Source organism: Myotis brandtii, unplaced genomic scaffold (assembly GCF_000412655.1).
Source record: "Myotis brandtii unplaced genomic scaffold, ASM41265v1 scaffold244, whole genome shotgun sequence".
NCBI classification, from domain to species: Eukaryota; Metazoa; Chordata; class Mammalia; order Chiroptera; family Vespertilionidae; genus Myotis; species Myotis brandtii.
In genome coordinates, this window is record NW_005359225.1 from 4,579,075 (window position 1) to 4,600,627 (window position 21,553).

Consider the following 21,553-nt stretch of genomic DNA (forward strand, 5'->3'; position numbering starts at 1 on the left):
GCTGTGAAGCAATGCAAGCTGCTGTGGGGCCTTGGGCCTTCTTTTGGAAGTTCTGGGTCTCTGGCTCAGCTGCAGTTTGTTAGGTAATTTTCAGATTGCAAAGGGCCAGGCCCTTTCATATGCAAAAGCCTCTGCTCACAGCTTGGGTGGGGCGGGGTCTCAGGGAATCAACAGGGCGGAGCAAACAGCTATGGCTGATCCTCAGTCCTACCCTAAGAGGCCCCGCGTCTCAGTGTCCCGGTAATCGCTGCAAGCACCTCTGAGAGAAAGCTGCCCTCGAGTTCCAACCGATGCCAGACAGTCCAGTTTCTCCCCGTATGAGTCTAGGTCCCCAGAGACTCGCCCGGAACTGGAGTTCAGAGCAGTCGGGAGCTTGTGTCTCCCTCCAGATTGAAAAAGACAACCGTGTCCTCAGTTGCCAGCCCTTTCCACGTGCACCTCCGTACCTCTGCACTTTACTTCCACACCTCCTCTGAGACTCAGTGTGCTTTTCTCTTTCCTTCTAGTTGTAGAATTTCCACTCAGCCAGCCTTCCTGTGGTTCTGGATGATGTCAGTTTTGTCTTTTAGTTGTATTTTTGAAGTGGTTGTGCGAGGCAGCGATTTCCGGTGTTTACCTATGCCACCATCTTGGTTTCCTCAGTTACAGTTCACTTCAGTTGAAGGATACAGACTTAAATAAACCAGTCACGGGAAAAGGCACACAGAGCAATCTAGAAAAGTACTAAATGTGGAGCTTCTAGTTGCTCTTTTCTCATGGAGTCAGGTACAGCTTTGCTTCCCCAGTACCGATGCTTGACAGCGTGCACAGAGCATTGCCAGCGGGAGAAGCTTGCTTGAGCTTTGGTGTCCAGTTCGCATTAGACTCTTATTCATTAGCATACCTCCAGCAGCTACCACCATGCATTGGTGCTCATTAAGTGTTGTTTGTTGAATGAATGGTGTGTTTTCTTTGTAAAATGGATTACACCCTTCCTGCTTTCTTGAACCAACTATCACTTTTCTTCAGGTTCATTATTGTATCCAGCAGTTAATGTCCTATGGGCAATTCAGTGGTGCCCTTAGGGGTTTTTGAGGTGCAGTATTCTGTGGATTTCTTTTTAGCTTTTTACTGTTCTTTTCCCTCCCTGCCTGGCCACCACTTGATTGTAATCAGTCTGCTTGATTATGAAGCCTCCTCCCCAGCCTTATTGTTTTCTTCTAATCTGCAGAGAGCTGGAAACAAAGATCACTTACTGTTATTTGATAAGACTGTTTGCCACTAAGAGTTGGTAATCTCTCTGAGTTAGGTCTCTAAAGGGCTCTCTTATGGGAAAAATGCATATGCGACTTGTGTGTTAGCTGCTCAGAGGCCTTCTTCCTGTTCTCTCTACTCCAGGAAAGGTCAGATAACACTCCAGGTGTGGAGGGGAGGAAGTTATCGGTCTGGAAGCCTCTGTGTGGTGCATAATTGCTGATTGACTATTGAGTCCATAGGCCACAAGAAAGTGTGGTCTAGTCTCAGCTGCATACTCCACCAACTTCATTTTGGCCAAACATTTGAAATACTCCCACCTAAGCTAGCTACAGATCTCAGGCCGTTCCCTGTTAAGGCAAGTTCTGCAGAAAGTATGGTGCACCTTCACCTGAGCAGGAAAAGGAGGGAGAATAAGAGTCAAGGCTGGGGCCAGACATCTAGGCTCTGAGCTCCTTTCTTTGGGATCTGATTTGCTCATTTGCAAAATTAGGATGCCAGCATGATATGGTGGAGAGAAAGAGTAAAGACTCAGATTAGACATGGGTTCTAATCCTCCCTCAACCACGTACAAGGGCGGGCAAAAGTAGGTTTATAATTGCAAGTACATGAAACACAGATTTTATTCTTGTACTAGTATTTATTAATTGTTATATGATTTATTTGTATTATAACTCTAAACCTACTTTTGCTCACCCCTGTATTAGCTGTGTGACCTCTGTGTTTCAGTTTTCTCATCTATAAAATGAGAATGATAATACCCACTATATAAGATAGTTATGAGAATTAAATAGATTGTGTGAAGCTACCTTGCCAGGCACAGAGTAGAAAAAGGTCAGTAAATGAGATCTGTTAGTATTAGGAGAAGGCATGACAGTCTTTGGCTTTTTGAACTTTAAATAGGAAGGGAGGGAAAAATGCATGGACACTATTCTAATACCACTTACTTGGAAAAGAATGGTTTAGGAATTGTCTGATGCTTTTAACTACCTAGGCAAGGTTACCTGTTGGCTGAATTACACCCCCTTACCCAGTGGGGGGTGAGAGGAACCTACCTCTTGCAGACCCTGTGCTCTGGGCTAGAGAAGGGGGTTCAGGTAGGTAGGACCCAAATTCCACTCCCAATGAACTCAGTTCAGGAGGGAACATAACAGTTACTCTGATAATTGGGGCAGAAAGAAACCCCATCACCTAAGTATTATAGTTGTTTTATGGGGTCTCAGGTCCCAAGGGAGGACCTCAGAGGTGGGGTAACCTTCCAATTTATTTTCCAGGCTGGGACTGTCCAGGACAACAGGCATAAACCAGGTTCGTCCCGGATGTGTGTGGTCACCCAACCCATAGGGTCCTATAAAAGTGACAGAACTGGTTTTAGGTTATTTAATATGAAATTGGAGAGGGAGAGTCATGAATACTAGCACTAGAGTGAGCCTAGGATTTTTGGTTCTTTGATCACATGAAATACTTTTTAATCTTACCTTTAAAAACATGTTCACAGTGCATTTATTAAGGGTAAAAAAGCATATTACAAAATTGCAATGTAGTAAATTCCAATTCTATAGGATATATATGTATGTGTGTATATATGTATATATATATGTATATATGTATGTGTATATATATGTATATATACCAAAATATTAAGTGCAGTTTTTCAAGTTGCAGAGATATTGATCCCTTCTTTGTATTTTTCTGTAGTTTCAAAATTTTAATGGCTTTTATAAATTATAAAAGGTCATCACAAAATAATATCAAACACTCACTAGGTTGTAAACATCTTCAGAGCAGAGGGATATGTTACTGTTCTGCAAAGAACAGCCTCTGTCTCCTGCCCCACTGGTTCCCTCTCTTACCCCAGCCTTCTTTCTTCACCTGGATGGCTCCTCTTCACCCTTCAAGATTCTGGACATCTGAGATCCTCTCTTCATTCCCAAATTGAGCTAATTTCCCCTCTGGCTTTCTATATCATCCTGTTATATTTCTAACATAGTATTTATCTCAAATAATACAATAAACATGTGTTTGTTCTCTGTCTCCTTCTTCAGATTAGGTCAGAGACCATGTCTGATTCACTCTGTGTCCCCAAATGAATCCTACCACATAATAAATGTCAGTAAATGTTTGTGGAACTAACTGAGCTCTGCTTTACTTTCTCTTGCCTGGCACAGATTGCCATGCACATAATAGGTGTCATTGCATATTTAGCAAGTAGATAAATGGGTGAGTGAGTAAATTAAAATGCCAAGAGAAAGATGGTGAAATTGGTGGCTCAGAGCATTTGTTGCTAATAGAAGGGTTTGTGTTACTGTCCCCCCCAGTTCTGGTCACCCGAGAAGATGACTTCAACAACCGGCTGAACAACCGCGCCAGCTTCAAGGGCTGCACAGCCCTGCACTATGCTGCCCTTGCGGACGACTACCGCACCGTCAAGGAGCTGCTTAATGGAGGTAAGAGCATGGATGAATGGGGTGGGGGTTGGCAGAAAGAGAAACTTGACAACCTCTCCACTCTGGAAATGCCATGCTCGCCCATAGCCCTGTTACCCTCCCAGGGCTGGAATTGCTTTGAGGGTGGCAGTACTTAATGAGAGGGGCAGTGTGTACATGTGGTTTGACCTCTTGTGGGTGGAACATCTTTGCCTACCTGTGTTTTGTACCAGACCATCCTGCCTGTCTGCACATGCTCTGCGAGTCTTGTTCGTTGCAATTTCCAAAAGTGTCCTTTCTTCTCCACTATGACCTCTAATGCAGGGCTAGTAGACAAAGGGGAGGACCTTCACATCCCTGTTAACCCAGGTCTCAAAGACATCCTCCTTGATTCCACCCCCACCCCAGTCTAAACTCATACTTGTCACAGTCTGACATTGTTCTTATGTTTTCAGTAGTCTTCTCCCTAATTTGACTCTGAGCTCCCTGAAGTCAGCAAACCCAGCACCTAGCACAGTACCCAGCACACAGCCAGCACTCAATAAGCATTTGCTGAATGATTGAATACCCTCCCTTGAGAGAGCATTGATTTAAATGGAGGGACAGTATGTGCAATCCCCAGATTCAGGCTGGTCTGCTCCTGTCCAAGTCTGGTGCAGTGTTATCTTCCACCCTGCCTGATACCTCCCAAGCAGTCACTTTTCATACTACTTTCTTTTATCCCACTACAGTCTCTTTTCATGATAGGGAGCGATGCATGTTGCCAGGATGTGTGGTGCCCAGACCCCTGAGTATGGCACATGACTGCCTGTTTATGCTCTCAATGCCACTTTTTGTGGGGCTAGAGACCATCTTTGGGGCTAGACACCCATCCAAGGGACTGCTTGTCAGGGATCATTCTTCATAGAACTTACAAGCTGCAAGGGTCCTCAGAGGTCGTCAGGGCTACCCACTCTCCTCCTGGTACAAACCTCTCCAGTAGTTGGCTGGCTGGCATTTCCTTGGATTTTGTCCAGAACTGAGAGAATTCTGTTTCTTCCCTGGGAGTCCATTTCATTTTAGGTATCCATTTAGTTCACTTCTTCTTTGACTGCTTGAAATATCTTTAAATGAGCTGTGATTTTCTTTTCTGTAACTTCTGCTAACTGTCCTCTTCAGCCCAATCACTTTTTCAAAATTCAGTTTTCAAATACAGTTCTGTTCGTCCCAGAGACTTTACCCTGCTGGCCCAACACCCCCAAATCCAACCACACTGGCTTAATACCCAGGCCTGGCCCAAACCCCCAGCCTACAAGGGTCCTACCCCATGATGTGCCTTGGTCTGGGGCATATACATTGTGGTAACAGTGCCTGGGATGATTGAAGCTTTTGGAGCAAAAACTTAGTGCTCTCAGAAGCAGAAAATATCCCCAAGCAGGTTGCTACTCACTTTGTCCTTTGGAAAGCTCTCTGGCGAGACATTTGTAGCTAAGAATTGGAGCATTCACCGTGGGGCTTCTCTCTGCCATGCTTTAAAATCAATCAATACCCCCAGCCATTGTCCAGTAGTTTACATTTCCCGCTTCCCTTCAGCCCCCAAACAGACAGGGATTCACTCTAAAAAGAGACCCTCTCTCCAGCCTTCCAGATCGAACACCTTTGAAATGAAGAGGCCAGGCCTTTTATGACGTGTCCCCCTTTCCCCCCAGGCCAAGGCTGGCCCTTTGAATCATTTCAAGGGCATGGTTCCTGCCTGTTGACTTGGAACAGATGCCTGTTGCCCCCACTTTTACAGTTTGCCCACCTGCCTTTTTACCCAGCTTCCATTTACACCCCCTGCCCTAGCCTCCCAGCCTCAAGGGCCAAAACCATTAACCCACTTATTTCTCCCTTCCTGATCTGAACAAGTGGCCGTCACTCAGGGCTACAGGCCTGCCAACTTATGACCTCCCTCCCCCCTTGACCTCTCTTGGTTAGCCTGTGTGTGTGACCAGCCAACCGAGAGGGAGGATCCTACCCCCTTGTCCTGGGGGCTATTGCCAGTAACATTTCTAAAGTCTTCTGACCTCAGTTGACCTTCTCCAAGGGTTTCAGGGAAAGCAGGAGAACTTCCTTCCTGACCATCCACTTTTCTTAACCTATATTTGCCACCGGCTTTGCTGCAGCAAATGAGATGGACGTGCTCTCTGGGAGATCAGCCTGTGTTTACCAAGTCTACACAGAACCCTTGTCCTTGAAATTGCTTAGTCCACAGGGACTTAGGGTCCCCAGATTTTAGAGAGTTAGAGCTGGAGGGGCAGCTTTTCTTGACCAACTCTGACTTAGCAGTACCCATGAGAGAGCTGGGAGGAGATCCAGTCAGCAGTGTGATAATGTGGGAAGTTCTCTGACCCCTTTGGAGGCCATGTAGAGTAATAGAAAGGATGTCTTCAGAGTCAGGCCAACCTGAGTTTGAATCCCAGCTCCCCCACCCTACCACGGGTATTGCCTTGGATGTATTACCTTAACTCTTTAAGCCTCAGTTTTCTTGTCTGTAAGATAACACCTGAGAAGTATGATAGTGATAGCATGAGGGTCAGTGATAACGACTGTAAAAGCCTCTGCTCCATGCTCCATCCTATATAATAAAAAGCTAATATGCAAATCGACCAAACAGCGGAACAATCGGTCACTATGACATGCACTGACCACCAGGAGGCAGATGCTCAATGCAGGAGCTGCCCCCTGGTGGTCAGTGCACTCCCACATGGGGAGCGCCACTCAGCCAGAAGCCCTGAGCCAGCTCATGGTTGGTGAGGACAGCGGTCGTGGTGGGAGCCTCTCCCGCCTCTGCAGCAGCACTAAAGATGTCTGACTGCCATGGGGAGCAGGCCTAAGCCGTCAGTTGGACATCCCCCGAGGGCTCCCAGACTGTGAGAGGGCAATGCCAGGCTGAGGGGAACACCACCCCCAAGTGCACGATTTCGTGTACTGGGCCTCTAGTGATTATATAAAAAAATCAGACTGGCCTAACTGGTGTGGTTCAGTGGTTGAGCATTGACCTATGAACCAGGAGGTCACAGTTCAATTTCCAGTCAGGGCACACGCCCAGGTTGCAGACTCAATCCCCAGTAGGGGGTATGCAGAAGGCAGCTGATCAATGATTCTCTTTCATCATTGATGTTTCTATCTCTCTCTCCCTCTCCCTTCCTCTCTGAAATCAATAAAAATATATTTAATTAAAAAAAGAAAGAAAAAGAAATCAGACTGTCACCCTGGCAGCTATGATACCATTTCTCCTCCTTGAAGCCTATAATCCTACCTGAAGGCTTCTTAATTCTGTTTCTGCCCACAACCTCCCTCCCCACCCCCTACCTAAATCACCTTTATGTTCTCTCTCTTCTCATCTAGAACCTCTGACTCCTGAGGCCTCTTCTGGTGGTCTGTCCACTCTGAGAGCACCGCCTCTGAATCTTAGTGTTGGGCCGGGCGCTTAGCACTTCATCTTCAGAAGGCCCCTAATATAGTGAAAAGAACACAGCTTGGGAGTCAGACTCACCTGGGCTTCAGTCTCAGCACTGTAATGTGACTCTGGGTAAGCTAGTTGCCATCTCTGAGACCATGTACCTCAGGGCATCCTAAGATGGATCAAGCAAACTGTCGTGAGAGACTGAGACTGGTGGAGAAGACAGATACAGAAACAGCCAGTGACACTGGAGAGATGCTCTGGTAGGGGGCTGGACAAGGGCTCTGGGGACATAGAGGAGGAAATACCTGCGCCTGCCTGGTGAGCAGGGAGGTAGAGTCAGTTACAGAAAGCTTCCCAGAGGAGGGGATGCTTAGTTTTATCTGGAAGTGTAATGGGAGGTTGCCAGATGATTTTTATGGAAGGGTTCTGAATTCACTAGTGCCAGTTTTCTACCCCTGACCTCCATAGAAAAGTGGGTGCACAGGCCCCTTTGGTTTTCAGCTCTGAAGATGCTGCTTCTATTTGTGTTGCTGGCTTAGAGCAGGAAGGCTGTGCTTTAGCACTTGACTGCCAGGTACAAGAAAATGTTGGAGGGGATAGGGAAGGGAGAGAAGACGCAGGATGGTTGGGAAGGTGGGGAGGAACTCATCCTAATAATTCCAGAGCTGTTAAGGTGCATGGGACCCCACTGCCAGATCCATCTTCCTAAAACATATCACTAATCATGACAGCCTTTCTGACCAGGGTTCCCCCAAAGAATTGAGCTATAAAGCATCCAGTGTATACAAGGAATTAACTTTTCTCCCAGGCATTGAGATGGTACTACTTATGTATCATTCTCGGGAGAATTGAGAAAATCATTATTCAAATAGTTTATCATATGTAGTTCAAAGGAGAAATCCCAGTTGAGAAAGGCTGCAGGGAAAGAGCATGAACTGTGAAGTTAGGATCTAAATACCAGCCCTGCCTCTTCACAGCTTTGTGGTCCTGGTCAAGCCAGGACCGCTTTGAGGTTCTCTTTCTTCATCTGGAAATGGAGTGATACCACCTACCTTCTAAGGTTTTGTCAGGATTAGGACACGTATAGGTTCTACAGAGTAGGAATTTTATATGAAATATTTGTTATTAACTTCAAAACACTCAGTGCTCACTTGTTTAAAAAAAAAAATGAATACTGCTCATCCTAACTTTTTAACCTGGTTTTAGAGTTGTCCTAGTCTGACCCGCACCTGACTTTTTCCCTACTGCTGCCCTAATACTCCTGCCACACTGTAATGTCAATTCAGTGTTCTCACCACAGTGCCTTTACTCCCCCAGGTCCTTCTGCCTCTCATTTCCCTTTAAGACTGTTTCTCAGCCTGGTGGAGTTTTTTCTGCCAGTCAGTCCCCAGCTCTAATTCCAATTGACATCTGAAGTCTTCCCTGTTCCATGGGATTTGGATCTAGTCCCCCCTACTAAACTGAGGTAGATTCAGGGCCAGAACTGTCTTTTTGTCCCTGCCTCCTTTGCCACAATGCCCTGCACATAGCTTAGTACATGTCTGAATACACTGATACATCTCTGTAGCCACTGGAGATTTGGATATCACTGGAAATGTGGTATCTTTGCTTCCCAGCCCACTTGCTCTTAGTGTCAGTGTACCCTGCTTTTTAAGAGCTTCACCTCTTTGCTGCTAGATTCCTTTTCTTTATAGTCACATTGATGCTGCCTTTTCAGCCATCAGTGCTCATCACCTCAGAAAAACTTAAGATTTATGAAACCTAATAGCACTTTTCCCAGGGCATCCCTTATCCTCTTTCCTGCCTACTTTTCATGGCTCTTCCTTGCACATGGCTCAATTGTCAGTGTTAACCAGCCATCATCAAATGAGTCCTTAAATTCCCCATCATCCCTGCCTCTGGGGCAAAGATCCTTTCCAGTGCTGACATCTCCTTTAACAGCCTGTTAGTTTGTTGTCCGGCTGCAAACTTAGAATTCCATTTCTTGTTCCACTTCACTGTCTATCCATCTGGCTGCACTGCCAGATGTTGAGGGAATCGGCTTGCCTCCGGCTGTCCTCTTTGGAAACTTCAATCTCTGATTCTTGCCAGTAGTGCAGAAGTGGGGAATGAGCCCTGGGCTGAAAATACAAAGTTTTGACTTTGCCACCAATAAATCTTTTTTCCTTTTGGCAAATCCTTTCTCTTCATCAGTAAAATAGAGAAGTTGGAGTAGCTGATTCCAAGAACGCCTTCCAGCTCCAGCATCCTTTATAGCCCCTGGGCAAGTCTTTTCATTCATTTTTCAAATACTTACTGACCATCTTTCCTGTCATAGGCCCCACGCTAGGCACCAGGGAAATAAAGATGATCCAGACATGGTCTTTGCCCTTAAGGAACTCATAGTTCACTGAGGAAATCAGACACTTTAACAAAGAATTGCTATCTGGTGTGTTAATGGAGATGTATAGAAGGTACTGAGAGATCACAAAGAAATCCCTTTTAAATCTCTGGGGAGGGCAGGGAAGCATGATGTAGGAGATGGTATTTGCACTAGGATCTAAAGGATGATTGTGAGTTTACCAGTAGGTGAGGGAGAAAGGTAAAGGGAACAGCATGCTCAAGAGGTATGGAGTATGAAGCAGCGCACTTTATTCAACACATTACAGGCAGTTCAGAAGAGCTAGGTTAGAAGGGTCAGAAAGCAAGAATGGAAAGCAAGAGCCAATAATGAAGGTCTGTAACACAAGCTCAACTAAGGATATTGGACCTAATCCTACAGTGGGAGCCATTAAGATTAAGGAAAGCTTAGAAGTTTCAAAATTGTTGATCAGTATTTGAATAGATAATAAATTATGGAATGTTCATACATGGAATAATAAATTGAGTGAATGAGAGAACAAATGAACTCTTGCTCTATACAGCATGGATGAATCTCACAAACCTGATGTTCTGGACACAAGCTAGACATGGAAGACTGACGGCACCTAAATGTGAAGTTCAAAATAGACAAAACTAACCAGTGGTGTAAGAAGTCACAGTAGTGACTTGGAGGGGTTTCCAGAGTGCTGTAATGTTCTGTTTCTTTATCCAGGTGCTGGTTATGCAGGTATATCCATCTTGTGAAAATTCATTGAGCTGTCGCCTTATGTATATTTTGTACTTTTCTGTATATATGTTATACTTGAAAGAAAATACAAAAAATGAGTTAGAAGGGGCATGATTGGAGAAAGGGAAAATACTTAATTTAAAGCTATTATAATTGTTTAAATGAGGTCTAAAACAAGAAAGTGGGAAAGGAGAGAAGAGTTATGGTCTCAGAAAGATTTAAGCATAGAATCAGTAGGGTCTCCAGAAACACCAATCAGAAAGGATATGTGCACCCATATGTTCATAGCAGCACAATTCACCATAGCTAAGATCTGTAAACAGCCTAAGTGCCCATCAGTAGATGAATGGATTAGAAAACTGTGGTACATCTACACGATGGAATACTATGCTGCTGTAAAAAAGAAGGAACTCTTACAATTTGCAACGGCATGGATGGAGCTGGAGAGCATTATGCTAAGTGAAACAAGCCAGTCAATGAAGGAAAAATACCACATGATCTCACTCATTCATGGATAATAAAGACCATTACAAACTTTTGAACAATAATAGATACAGAGGCAGAGCTGCCTCAAACTGATTGTCAAACTGCAGTGGGAAGGCCAGAGAGGGTTGGGGGGCAGAAGGGAGGGGAGTAAGAGATCAACCGAAGGACTTGTATGCATGCATATAAGCATAACCAATGGACATAAAACACTGGGGGGTAGGGAAGGCCAGGGGATTGTCAACCCTTTGTAATACTTATTATAATATTTTTTTAAAAGAATTAAAAAAAAAAAAAAGAATCAGTAGGGTCAGATGGTGATAGAGAAGGAGTAGTCAAGAAGAGACCCAGGTTCTGGATTGGATGGCTGTGTAGATGGTATGTGCCTGTACTGAGGTAAGGAGTGTTGGGAGGAGGTATGGGTGTAATGAAGGTACAGGGAAATGACCAGTTATGTTTTGAACATTCTTTTCCTCCCTCCCTCTTTTAGATTCCATGGTCTAGCATTCTAACTACTCCCTTGCTTCTTTCTCTTTCCTTTGTACCCACCTGATGAAATGCTTACCCTAGTTAAACTCATTCTCTTTTTTACTTCATGTCTGTATCTGAAAAGCTGAATATTGCTGGAGAAAGAAAATCACACAACCATACTAACTAAACTCACTTTGCATTTATGTCCATGAATCCCAGCACTGCCAACCATAGCACTACACTTTTTGAATAAGATCACTCTCTTATTCTGGACCAAGACAGTTTTTTAATACCTTCTCTCTCCTCAAATCTCCAGCATTCTCCTTCCCCAACTCCCAAGCTAATATCACCTCATACTTCATAGAGGAAAAGATTACAATCAGAAGGGAACGACCTCACCTTCCCACCCTCACCTCCACCAGCCTATCTGCATTTATACTCTGTATTCTGCCTTCCTCCTCCACAGGAGAAAGTTCCTAAGACCAACCCTGCATTTGGGCTTGAGCTCCTGTTTCTCTGGCTTCTCAAGGACTTTGCTCCTCCTGTTAGCCCTCATCTCTCCTCATTATCTATTCTCTCCTCTCTGCTGGCTCAGTCCCTTCAGCATAAAACAGGCTTCAATATCACCCATCTTAAACAACAAAGTAAATTAAAAACTTCCTTTGAATCCATATGCACTTCCAGCTGCTACCTCACATTCCTTTATGGTAAAAGTCTTCAAAAAGAATGATTGTTATCCACTTAATTCACTTCCCCAGCTCCTGTTCTTTCCTCAGTCTCATTGTAAACATGGCCAAAATATACTTCTGTTTTCCCCCCAAAATTGACATCTCCCAAGTCTTCTCCACATCTGTACTGGTAAATGATACTATCATATACCTAGTTTTTCAGCCCCACAAATCTTGAGCTATCGTGAATTCTCTTTTTCCCTTATACTCCCAGTCAAGTCCTTCAGTAAGTCTTGTCGGTTGTACCTCTAACGTACATGGTGATCCCATGTCCTTCTTGGCATTTCCATTGCCCTAACTCTCATGCAGTTCAGGATGACGATCCAGTTCTCCTGGATGATCACCACAGCCTCCTGGCTAGTCTCATCATCTCCACGCTTGTCTCCCTAAATCCATCCTACAAATAACAGCCAGAAGTATCTTTTTAAAACATAAATGCTATCATTCTTCTACTTAAAACCTTCTATTGGCTTCCCAATGAAACTAAAATGAAATCCATACTCCTTACAAGAGCCTACCAAGCTCTTTGTAACCTAGATCCTGCCTGTCTCTGCAACCTCACCTCTAGCCACTCTTCCCCGTGTCTTCTATTCTCCAGTAACACTGTCCTTCTCTTGTCCCTCAGACACACTGAGCTCCTTCCCATCGGAGGGCCTTTGTACTTACCTCTCCCATCGGTGGGTACATTCTCTCCCCGTTGGGACTTTGGGTTTCAACTCAAATGTCCCCTTCTCAGTGAGGCCTTTCCTGACCACCCTAATAAAAGTACCTCCCCCAGTCAAATTTATATCATGTTACCCTATTTATCTTCTTCATAGTACTGATCAGTCCCTAAAATTATCATATTTATTTGTTTACATGTTTATCATCTATCTCTCCCCTACTAGGATGTAAGCCTGTGAGCACAGAGACCTTGTCTCTTTATTTCATTGCTGTATTTTTTGTTTTGTTTTGTTTTTTTAATATATTTTTATTGATTTCAGAGAGAGGAAGGGAGAAGGAGAGAGACAGAAACATCAATGATGAAAGAGAATCATTGATTGGCTGCTTCCTGCATGCCCCCTTCTGCGGATCAAGCCTGCAACCCCGCATGTACCCTTGACTGGAATTGAACCCAGGACCCTTCACTCTGCAGGCCAATGCTCTACCCACTGAGCAAAACCAGCTAGGGCTTTACTACTATATTCACAGCTTCTAGAACAGAATTCACAGCTGGCATGTAGCAGGTGATTAATAAATAGCCATTGACCACCTGGCCTGTGTAGTTCGGTGGTTTAGCATCATCTCATCAATCAGGAGGTCAGAGTTCAATTCCCGATGAGGTCACATGCCCAGGTTGTGGGCTCGATCCCCAGTAGGGGGCATGGGGGAGGCAGTCCATTTATGATTTTCTCTCATCAATGTTTCTATCTCTCTCTCTCCCTCTCCCCTCCTCTCTGAAATCAATAAAAATATATTTTTAAATAAATATAAAAGTAAATAGCCGTTGACCAATCCAGGAACCTGTTGGACACTCATGTAGAGATGTGTAGCAGGCAGTTGGATAAATGGGTCTGAAGCCCAGGAGAGAAGGGGACTCTAAGTTAGACATGAAAATTCAAGAGTTATCAGTCTCTTGGGGGTGGAGAAAGCTGGCAGAGTCTGTGAGTGGTCTGCAGAGTGGGTAGAGCTGAAGCAGCCCAAGCACACAGTGAGAGAACGTACATTTCAGATGTAAGCATGAGTGGAGGAACCAGCGCAAAAGATGTAAGGAAACAGAGAGGGAAAAGGAGACGCAAAAGAAAGTGGGGAGTGGATTGCTTTAAGGCGTGCTTCTCAAACAGTCTGTGAAAGACCTGTGTCTTTTGCTGCTGTTTGAATTTGCAGTCTATTATGAACCAACCCTTCCTATATAATAAAAGTGTAATATGCTAAGTGTCCGACCAATTGGTCGACCACTTGGCCAGTCACTATGACATGCACTGACCACCGGGGGGCAGACACTCCAACCGGTAGGTTAGCTTGCTGCTGGGGTGTGGCCAGTTGGAACTGGACGAGAGGGCTGGACACAGCCTGGAGCCCTCCTGCAGTTCCTCCCCAGCCGGCCCCCATTGGTCGATCACTGGCTTGGCCAAGGGACCCTACTCGTGCACAAATTCATGCACCAGGCCTCTAGTACTTTTATAAAATCCAATAAAAATTAATTAGAAAAATTATATATTAAAAAGGCATACAAAATACAGGCCCAAATATATCATTAGGTTCAACGATATAAAATTACTCTAAGTCACTATAAAAGTTTTCAGACACTTACTTTTCTTATCTCATCAAGGACTGGTAGCAAAGTTCACAAACTGGCACCAGAACATGGACCACACTTTAAGCATCACTGCAATAATGGTACTTCTGGGCAGGGAGGGAAGACAAATGAGTAGAATATATCTTCTGCCCTCAAGTAGCTTAAAGTCCAGTGGGTATACAGTTTGGGCACATAGTCATGCTACATGGCAGAGAGGTCAAAGCACTACCATTAGGATGCAGTATTGGGGACTGTGATCTTCCCCCCTCTGGTATCACTTTTTTCATCTATCTGATGAGGAGATCATGTTAGATGATTGAACACTAAAGATTTTCTCCTATTGTTTGGATACAGAGCTAAAAACTCTTCATGCCAGTGGTTGTCTGTTGTGATGATGGGAAGTGACTGCTAATGGGTACAAGGTTGCTTTTGGGAATGATGAAAATATTCTAAAATTAGAGTATGGTGATGATGGTTTTACAACTCTGAAAAAATACTAAAAGAAATTAAATTGTGTACTTTAAATGGGTGTATTTTATGGTATGTAAATTATATCTCAGTAAAGCTGTTAAAAAGAAAAAGAAAAACATTCTTCCTGCCACTCCAAACCAGAAAAGGTTGGCTTGGAAGGATGACTGGTTGCAGGCTGTAAAGCCAGGAGGACGTGATTGGCCACGTAGCTAAGGTGGCAGATAAGAGGAATCCTTCTGTTGTATATTAGTTCCCATTTAAAGAAAACTACTTAAAACCTATCTGTAAAGCTTTCTCTTACCCATATCGGTCTTTTTATTGATTACCTGTTTTTACTTTAGCAAGTATTTATTGTACTATTTGTATAGCTTAAAGTCTGGCAGAGTATAGACATAATATTAAGGAAGAGTAGAGTCTTCCCTGAGCAAATGGCATATATGTTGAGACCTATAGATGTTAGCATATCACTTAACTTGAGAAAATCCCATGGAGAGGGATGGCCAATAGTCATTTGACCCAGCAGTCCATTTGGGAACATTGTGGAGAATGGAGAGGTTCTATGATGTTTAATTGCAGTCCATGCAGTAGGTCCAGGCTAAAAGGGGCCTTAGTGACCTGAGTTTTATCATCTGCCCTTGGCCTAAGTTAGCCCTTTACCCAGTGCAGATTGAAAACTGTCCTTGCTAACCCCCAGGGAAAGGCATTTCTGTGTTCCAGATGCTATAGACATAGATGAGTCACTGCTTGGTTGAGTTAGAGATGAGTGCCTGGTCACCAGAGCCCAAGCTCTCCAGAGCCTCCTGCCATCCAGGCACCCACATTTCATCAAGGCTTTAATCGGCTCCAAGCAGTCCTCAGATGAGCCTGCCTGTATCCGGCATGACCTCATCACCGCCAAACAGTAGCAGCTGGAGGCCAAGTTTCCCCTGGGTGAGGGAGAGGTCAGCTTCATCTGGGCCAGGTCTGTTCTGTGTCCTTCGCTCTCCTCCACCTGCACTGGGCCTGGAAACAGAGCTGAAAAGGATTCAGATTTCCCAAGGCAGGACCAGCTGCCCTTTGCCAACCCACTCATGCCCCTCCAGAGCATGTGCTCTTGGGTAGAATGCACATAGAAAGGGCAACACCGTAGCTTAAAGGAGAGGAGCATCAGTCTGAAGGTCCGGGCTTGCAAATAGTAGCAAAGGCCCATCCCAGGGTTAGATGGGCTAAAACCCTTCTCAAAAGGAGTTTGTTTCTAGCATATATGTGCTCTCTTCCTCTACACAGAGACCTGGCAGTGTCCTGGTAGGAACACAGCAGAGGTACTCTCTGTAGGTTTATGCCACAGGCTCCTTCCTGAACATCATTTTAGAAATGAATTATTTGAGAAGAGAGCTTGCTACCTCAGGAATCTTTCAGACTCCCTTGAAGTAATGAACCCGCTGTGGAGGGAAGTGCTGGCCAGACAACCTGGGTCGGCTGAAAAAGCACACTGTCCAAGACTGTATTTGAACTTGGCCTCAGTCAGGCTGGACTAGAAACCCACTGAACTCGGGGGGTACAACAGGTATAGATCAAGGGTTTGGGTGGCTTCTGGAAGTAGGGACTTGGATTGACTTCTCAGGTTGATCAGAGCCCATTTCACTGTTTTCCCAGGGTGGGTGTTTCTGCTAAAGTCAACTGGCAGTGCCGTTGGGTCCCTGGGACTCTGTTCTCTCTGGAAAGATGTTTTGTACTTTTTTTAAAAATCTCTTTTTTTTTTTCTGGCTTTCTGCAAAGTTTTCTTTTCCATAATGCTATATAAGTAGGCAGTAGGCATTGTGGAAAAGAAAAAGATACAGGCCCTTCTTTCAGTGAGCTAGTTTGGTGAAGAGACCCATACACATAGCACACTGAGAACAGCGCTGGATGGTAGGTAACAGGGCTCTAAATTAAATGTAAGCAAAGGACAGAGTAAGCAAGTGTCATGAATGAGGAGAAAGATCAGTGTAGATGTTGTAGAAGGCTTCATGGAGGAAGGGGACTGAAGGCAGACTCCGAAAGGGAGAGAATTCTAACAGGTAGAGGGAAGAAGGAAAGCTTTCAGGTGAAAAGCAACAGAAATGAGCCTTGCACATTAGAGACCTGGAAGGAACTGGCCACCTACTGGAATGTGGATAGTGAGGCCTGAGTGTGGAGGGCCTTGGGGATGAGACAAAGGACTTGTGCTTAACTTTGAAGTGAATAGAGAGCTCCTGAAGTGACTGTTTAGTGACTTAGTGATTTTTACTTTATGTACAAGATAAAAAAGTTTTTCAAGCAGTACAGAGGATAATATAATGGAAAGGAAGTCTTCATTCCACATTCCTGGATCTCCTCCTCAGAGGCAACCACTGTAATTTTTTTTAGGTGTCTTCCCTATTACTACTGTAAACAGATTATCACAAACTTAGCTTAAAGCAACCCAAATTTATTATCTTACAATTCTGGAGGTAAGTCTGAAGTAGGTCTAACTGGACTAAAATCAAGGTGCCTACAGAGTTGCATTCCTTTTTGGAAACTCAGAGAGAATCTGTTTTCTTGCCTTTTCCAGCTTCTAGCTGCTGCCCACATTCCTCGTCTCATAGTCCTCTTCCATTTACAAGCCATCAATAGTCGTGAAGTCTTTCTCACATTTCATCACTCTGACACTGATTCTTTTGCCTTCCTCTTTCACTTAGAAGGACTCTTGTGATTACATTATCCCTCCTGGATAATCCAAGGTAATCTTCCCATCTCAGAGTCAGCTAATAAGCAACCTTAATTCTGTCTGTAACTTTTAATTCCCCTTTGCCGAGTAGTTTAACATATTCATAGGTTCCAGGACTTAGAATGTGGACATATTTGGGGTAGCCATTATTCTGCTTACTACGCTCTCAGAGATATTTTATAAACGTTTTCCTTTCTGTTTTGAATAGTTAATACTTGTACCTAGTACAAAATTCAAAAGGGTTTTCAGGCCCCAGCCAGTTTGGCTCAGTGGATAGAGAGACACCTGCAGACTGAAGGGTCCTGGGTTCGATTCTGGTCAAGGGCAGATGCCCAGGTGTGGGCTTGATCCCCATTGGGGGGCGTGCAGGAGGCAGCAAACCAGTGATTCTCTCTCGTCATTAATGTTTCTATCTCTCTCCCTCTCCCTTCCTCTCTGAAATCAGTAAAAATATATTTTAAATAAAGGGGGGTTTTGGGTGAAAGGTCTTATTCCCACCCTCCATCTCTAACCTAAATATTATCTAGTTTCTCCAATGTACCAGTATTATTACTTTTTCCCTTGAAATTAATGAATAGTCTGTGGGGAGACACTCTTAAAGCCATGCAAATATCCTGCTCCTCATTAAAATGTCCCCCTGAACCCAGCATCCATTAATGGTTCCTTCCTGAACCAATCTTTATATAATTGTTAGAAGATGAATATTTTATAACTTTCCAAACCCTAGCACTCACTTCACAATGATCAGTTAACACCTGGCATCTATAGTAAGCAAGAACCCGTCTTCCCTATTTATCTATTTAATGTCAAAATGTACTCGTGAATACTCTTGCTTTAATGTTCTATAATTCATTACTGTGCCTTGTTATGGTGGTGCTAAAATTATCTCATATTTGGCCAGTGAAGCATACCCTTCCCTACCATTTTTTTTAGCATTTCCATATTTTTCAGCATAACAAAATGTTTCAATCTTATCTCATATCCACCTTGCTGCTCCCCTGGAATCAGTCATTTCTCTGAGGATCCCTAAAACATTTAAGTGGGCAGTTGTATTACCCTGAAACCTAAGTACCAAGTATAGTCATTACCCCTTCTGTTGGTAGAGCCAAGAAATATATACAGGCATATATGCATATGTATCCACATCCATCACAAGGTACATATACACACATATGCATATGCACATACATATTTTAGCATGAATACCTCCTATTCCAGTCCATCCCTACAGGGTTCTTGCTTGTCTTCACACATTCTGTATTATGTCCCTTCTTCCATAGTGAGAATGCTGACTGCATACAGCAACTGATTCCTTTACCCATTTGCTTAATTTCATAATACATCTTAAAAAACTTCACACTTGCTTCACCCATAGAAAACAAACCTTCTAAAGAGTTCAGGTCGTCCTGGCTGGTTTTACTCAGTGGATAGAGTGTTGGCCTGCAGACTGAAAGGTCCCAGGTTCGATTCCGGTCAAGAGCACATGCCCAAGGTGAGGTCTCAATCCCCAGTAGGGGGCGTACAGGAGGCAGCCAATCAGTGATTCTCTCTCATCATTGATGTTTCTGTCTCTCCCTCTCACATCCTCTCTAAAATCAATAAAGATATATTTTAAAAATAAAAACAGTTCAGGTCAGAATTTGTTTGCAGTCCTCATCTTTACTTTATCGAAGGTTATATATACTCAAATACTAGGTTCATAAGTTACTTAGGTGGTTTTTCCCCTCCTTTGGTGTGTTTATGTTATTCATTTGAAATACATTTGGGTTAAATTTTTTAATTTGCTTTCAGTTTTAGAATTTCTCTCCCCTGCCTATCCTTGTTTTAATTTTGTTGTTTGAATATGTAGAACATTAATTTTTACTAAAAACTACAAAAGATATACTCAGAGAAGTAAGACTTCCTCTTATATTCCTTTCAACTTTTTTCTGCTCCCCTTAGTGAGCCCTAACCCCTTGTGATAACCAGTTTTATTGTTTTCTGGTTTATCCTCCTATGTTTCTTTGTATAAGCAAATGTATGTTTTCTTGTTTTCCCTTTCTTCCTACACAAAAGGTAACCTATATATGCTATTTTGCAGTTTACCTTTTTTTTACTTAACCATGTTTTTTGGAAATCACTCAATATCAGTTCACAGATCTTTCTTATTCTTGTTCACAGATGCATAGTACTCCATTTTGTGTATGTGCTGTATGTCCTATGCTTGGACATTGAGGTTTCCAGTATTTTGCAAGTTACGAATTGTGATGCAATTAATAACCTCTTATATGTATATTTTGGGATTGTTGGACATGTGTCTTCACTGTAAAGGTCAGAGGGTAAATGCATATGTCCTTTGGTTAGATACTGTGAATTTCTCCTCCATAGAAATTGTTCCATTTTGCATCCCCACTAGCAATGTATGAAAGTGCCTGTTTTCTCACAGCCTCTTCAATAGAGTGTATTGTCAAGCTTTTGGATTTTTGCAGTCTTATAGGTGAGATGTAGTATCTTAATGTAGTTTTAGTTTGATTCTATTATTATGAGTGAAATTGAACATCATTTCATATATTTAAGAGCCATTTTATATCTCCTTTTGTGGTCATGTTTTTTGCCCATTTTTCTAGGACTTTTGGTCTTTGTTTTTCTCTTGATTTTTTAAAAGTTTTTCACATGTTAAGGATATTAGCCCTCCATCTGTGATATACATTGCAGCTATTTTTCTCCCACTTTGGATTGATATAGTTTTAACACTTCCCATATAATCCTAATACACAGTTAGGATTGAGAACCACTAGAGTAGTTTAAACTGTACAAATTGGAACTACTTTTTAAAGGAGAACACACAGAGAGGGACAGGCCTGAGGACTCAGTCGTGGGTATTACCCATAAACTGGGACAGAAGAATGAATAGGAACCTGCAAAGGAGACAAAGTCATAGGTAGTATATATAATGGAAACCAAGGTAGAAAAGAATTAATAGAAGGCAGGATTGGTCAGCAGCACTGATTACTGCAGCCATGAGGAAAAGGAAGAAGAGGTTGCTGGGTGTGGTAATGAGGTCCATACCCTTCTCACCAAACACCACTTCCTCCCTGCTCATTCAGGCTGAAAGAAGATTCTCCTGATCTCCGAGTGATTTTGTCCAGTAGTATTGCCAGGGACAATAGAAGGCCTCTCCTGGCAAACAAATTGCCAGAACACAGCCTGGCCGCATCACAACTGGGGCATAATTATTTGGCCAGCAAATATTTAGTAAACTCCTATGAGTGACAGATACTGTTCTGGGCACAGGATATCACAACAAAGACCTCATTCTTAACTTGTGCTTTTTTTCTCTCACCAATGTCTAAAAAATTGGAGGTTTCTTTTACCCAAGTCTGTTTATCTGGTTTGTGATGCAGCCACAACTCTGAGACAAACATGGTAAAGTCCTTAGAATTATTTAGGGAAAAACACTCTTGAAATAAAATGGAATCAGCACCAGCAAGAAGCTCTGGGTGAAAAATGGTCCTCTTGGTATAGACTACAAGTCTATTCCCTGTCCTCTTCTTTCTCCTAATCTCCCACTACTCTTCAACTTTTATTTTTGGTGACTGGTGGCTGTGGTTGGGCATAAAGGAAAAAGCATTGATTGAAGGAGTCCTTCTTGGCAGTGGCCTCTGGTGTTTTTTTTAAAAAATGCAACAGTCTTATGAAGGAGGGGAACAGTTCCTTCAACCTTGATGGGGTTTGAAAAGAAGACATCAGCAGATGAACAGTTCCTGTGCCCAGAACTGTCACCTGTGGCATTTGATATCATAAAGATACTCCTGATTCTCTCTATACTAGGAAGTGCAGTTAGCAAATATATTTTGTTGGTTTCTGTTTCTATAAGCGTTCTCAAAGCCAACTGTAAATAAGACCTGCTGTCCTCCTTAAGGTCCAAGTGAAAGTCTGTATATGTTAGTATTCCAATGAGCCTGGCTCAACCACTGCTTTAATGTTCTTCTTATCCAAGCAGAAGGCTTTATGTAACTTTGGGAATAGACATGTAAGTAGAAGCATAAGCCATCTCTTGATAACTCTTCTTCCCTGCTATGGACATTAGGCTAGGATTGGTAAACAAAAGCTAAAACATCTGGTCAGCTCAGTCCTTTGGGGTGGCTGGTGTTTTATAGACAACCCATCAAGATTGATTGGGCTTGTAACTGAATTAGCCAGATGTGTGGGCATTGTGTGCCCTTTTCTCAGCCTCCCTTCAATGTTGTTAGATGGAAGCA

At 43.3% G+C, this 21,553-nt stretch overlaps 1 protein-coding gene across 1 annotated transcript in view; it reads left to right on the forward strand.

Moving 5' to 3' along the window:
• Window positions 1–21,553, forward strand: part of CLPB (ClpB homolog, mitochondrial AAA ATPase chaperonin) — a 148,560-nt gene that overhangs the window by 75,973 nt on the left and 51,034 nt on the right. The window contains exon 5 of the mRNA XM_005867114.2: window positions 3,552–3,680. Within this exon, the coding sequence (XP_005867176.1) occupies window positions 3,552–3,680 (129 nt within the window). The remainder of the gene's footprint in view (window positions 1–3,551; window positions 3,681–21,553) is intronic.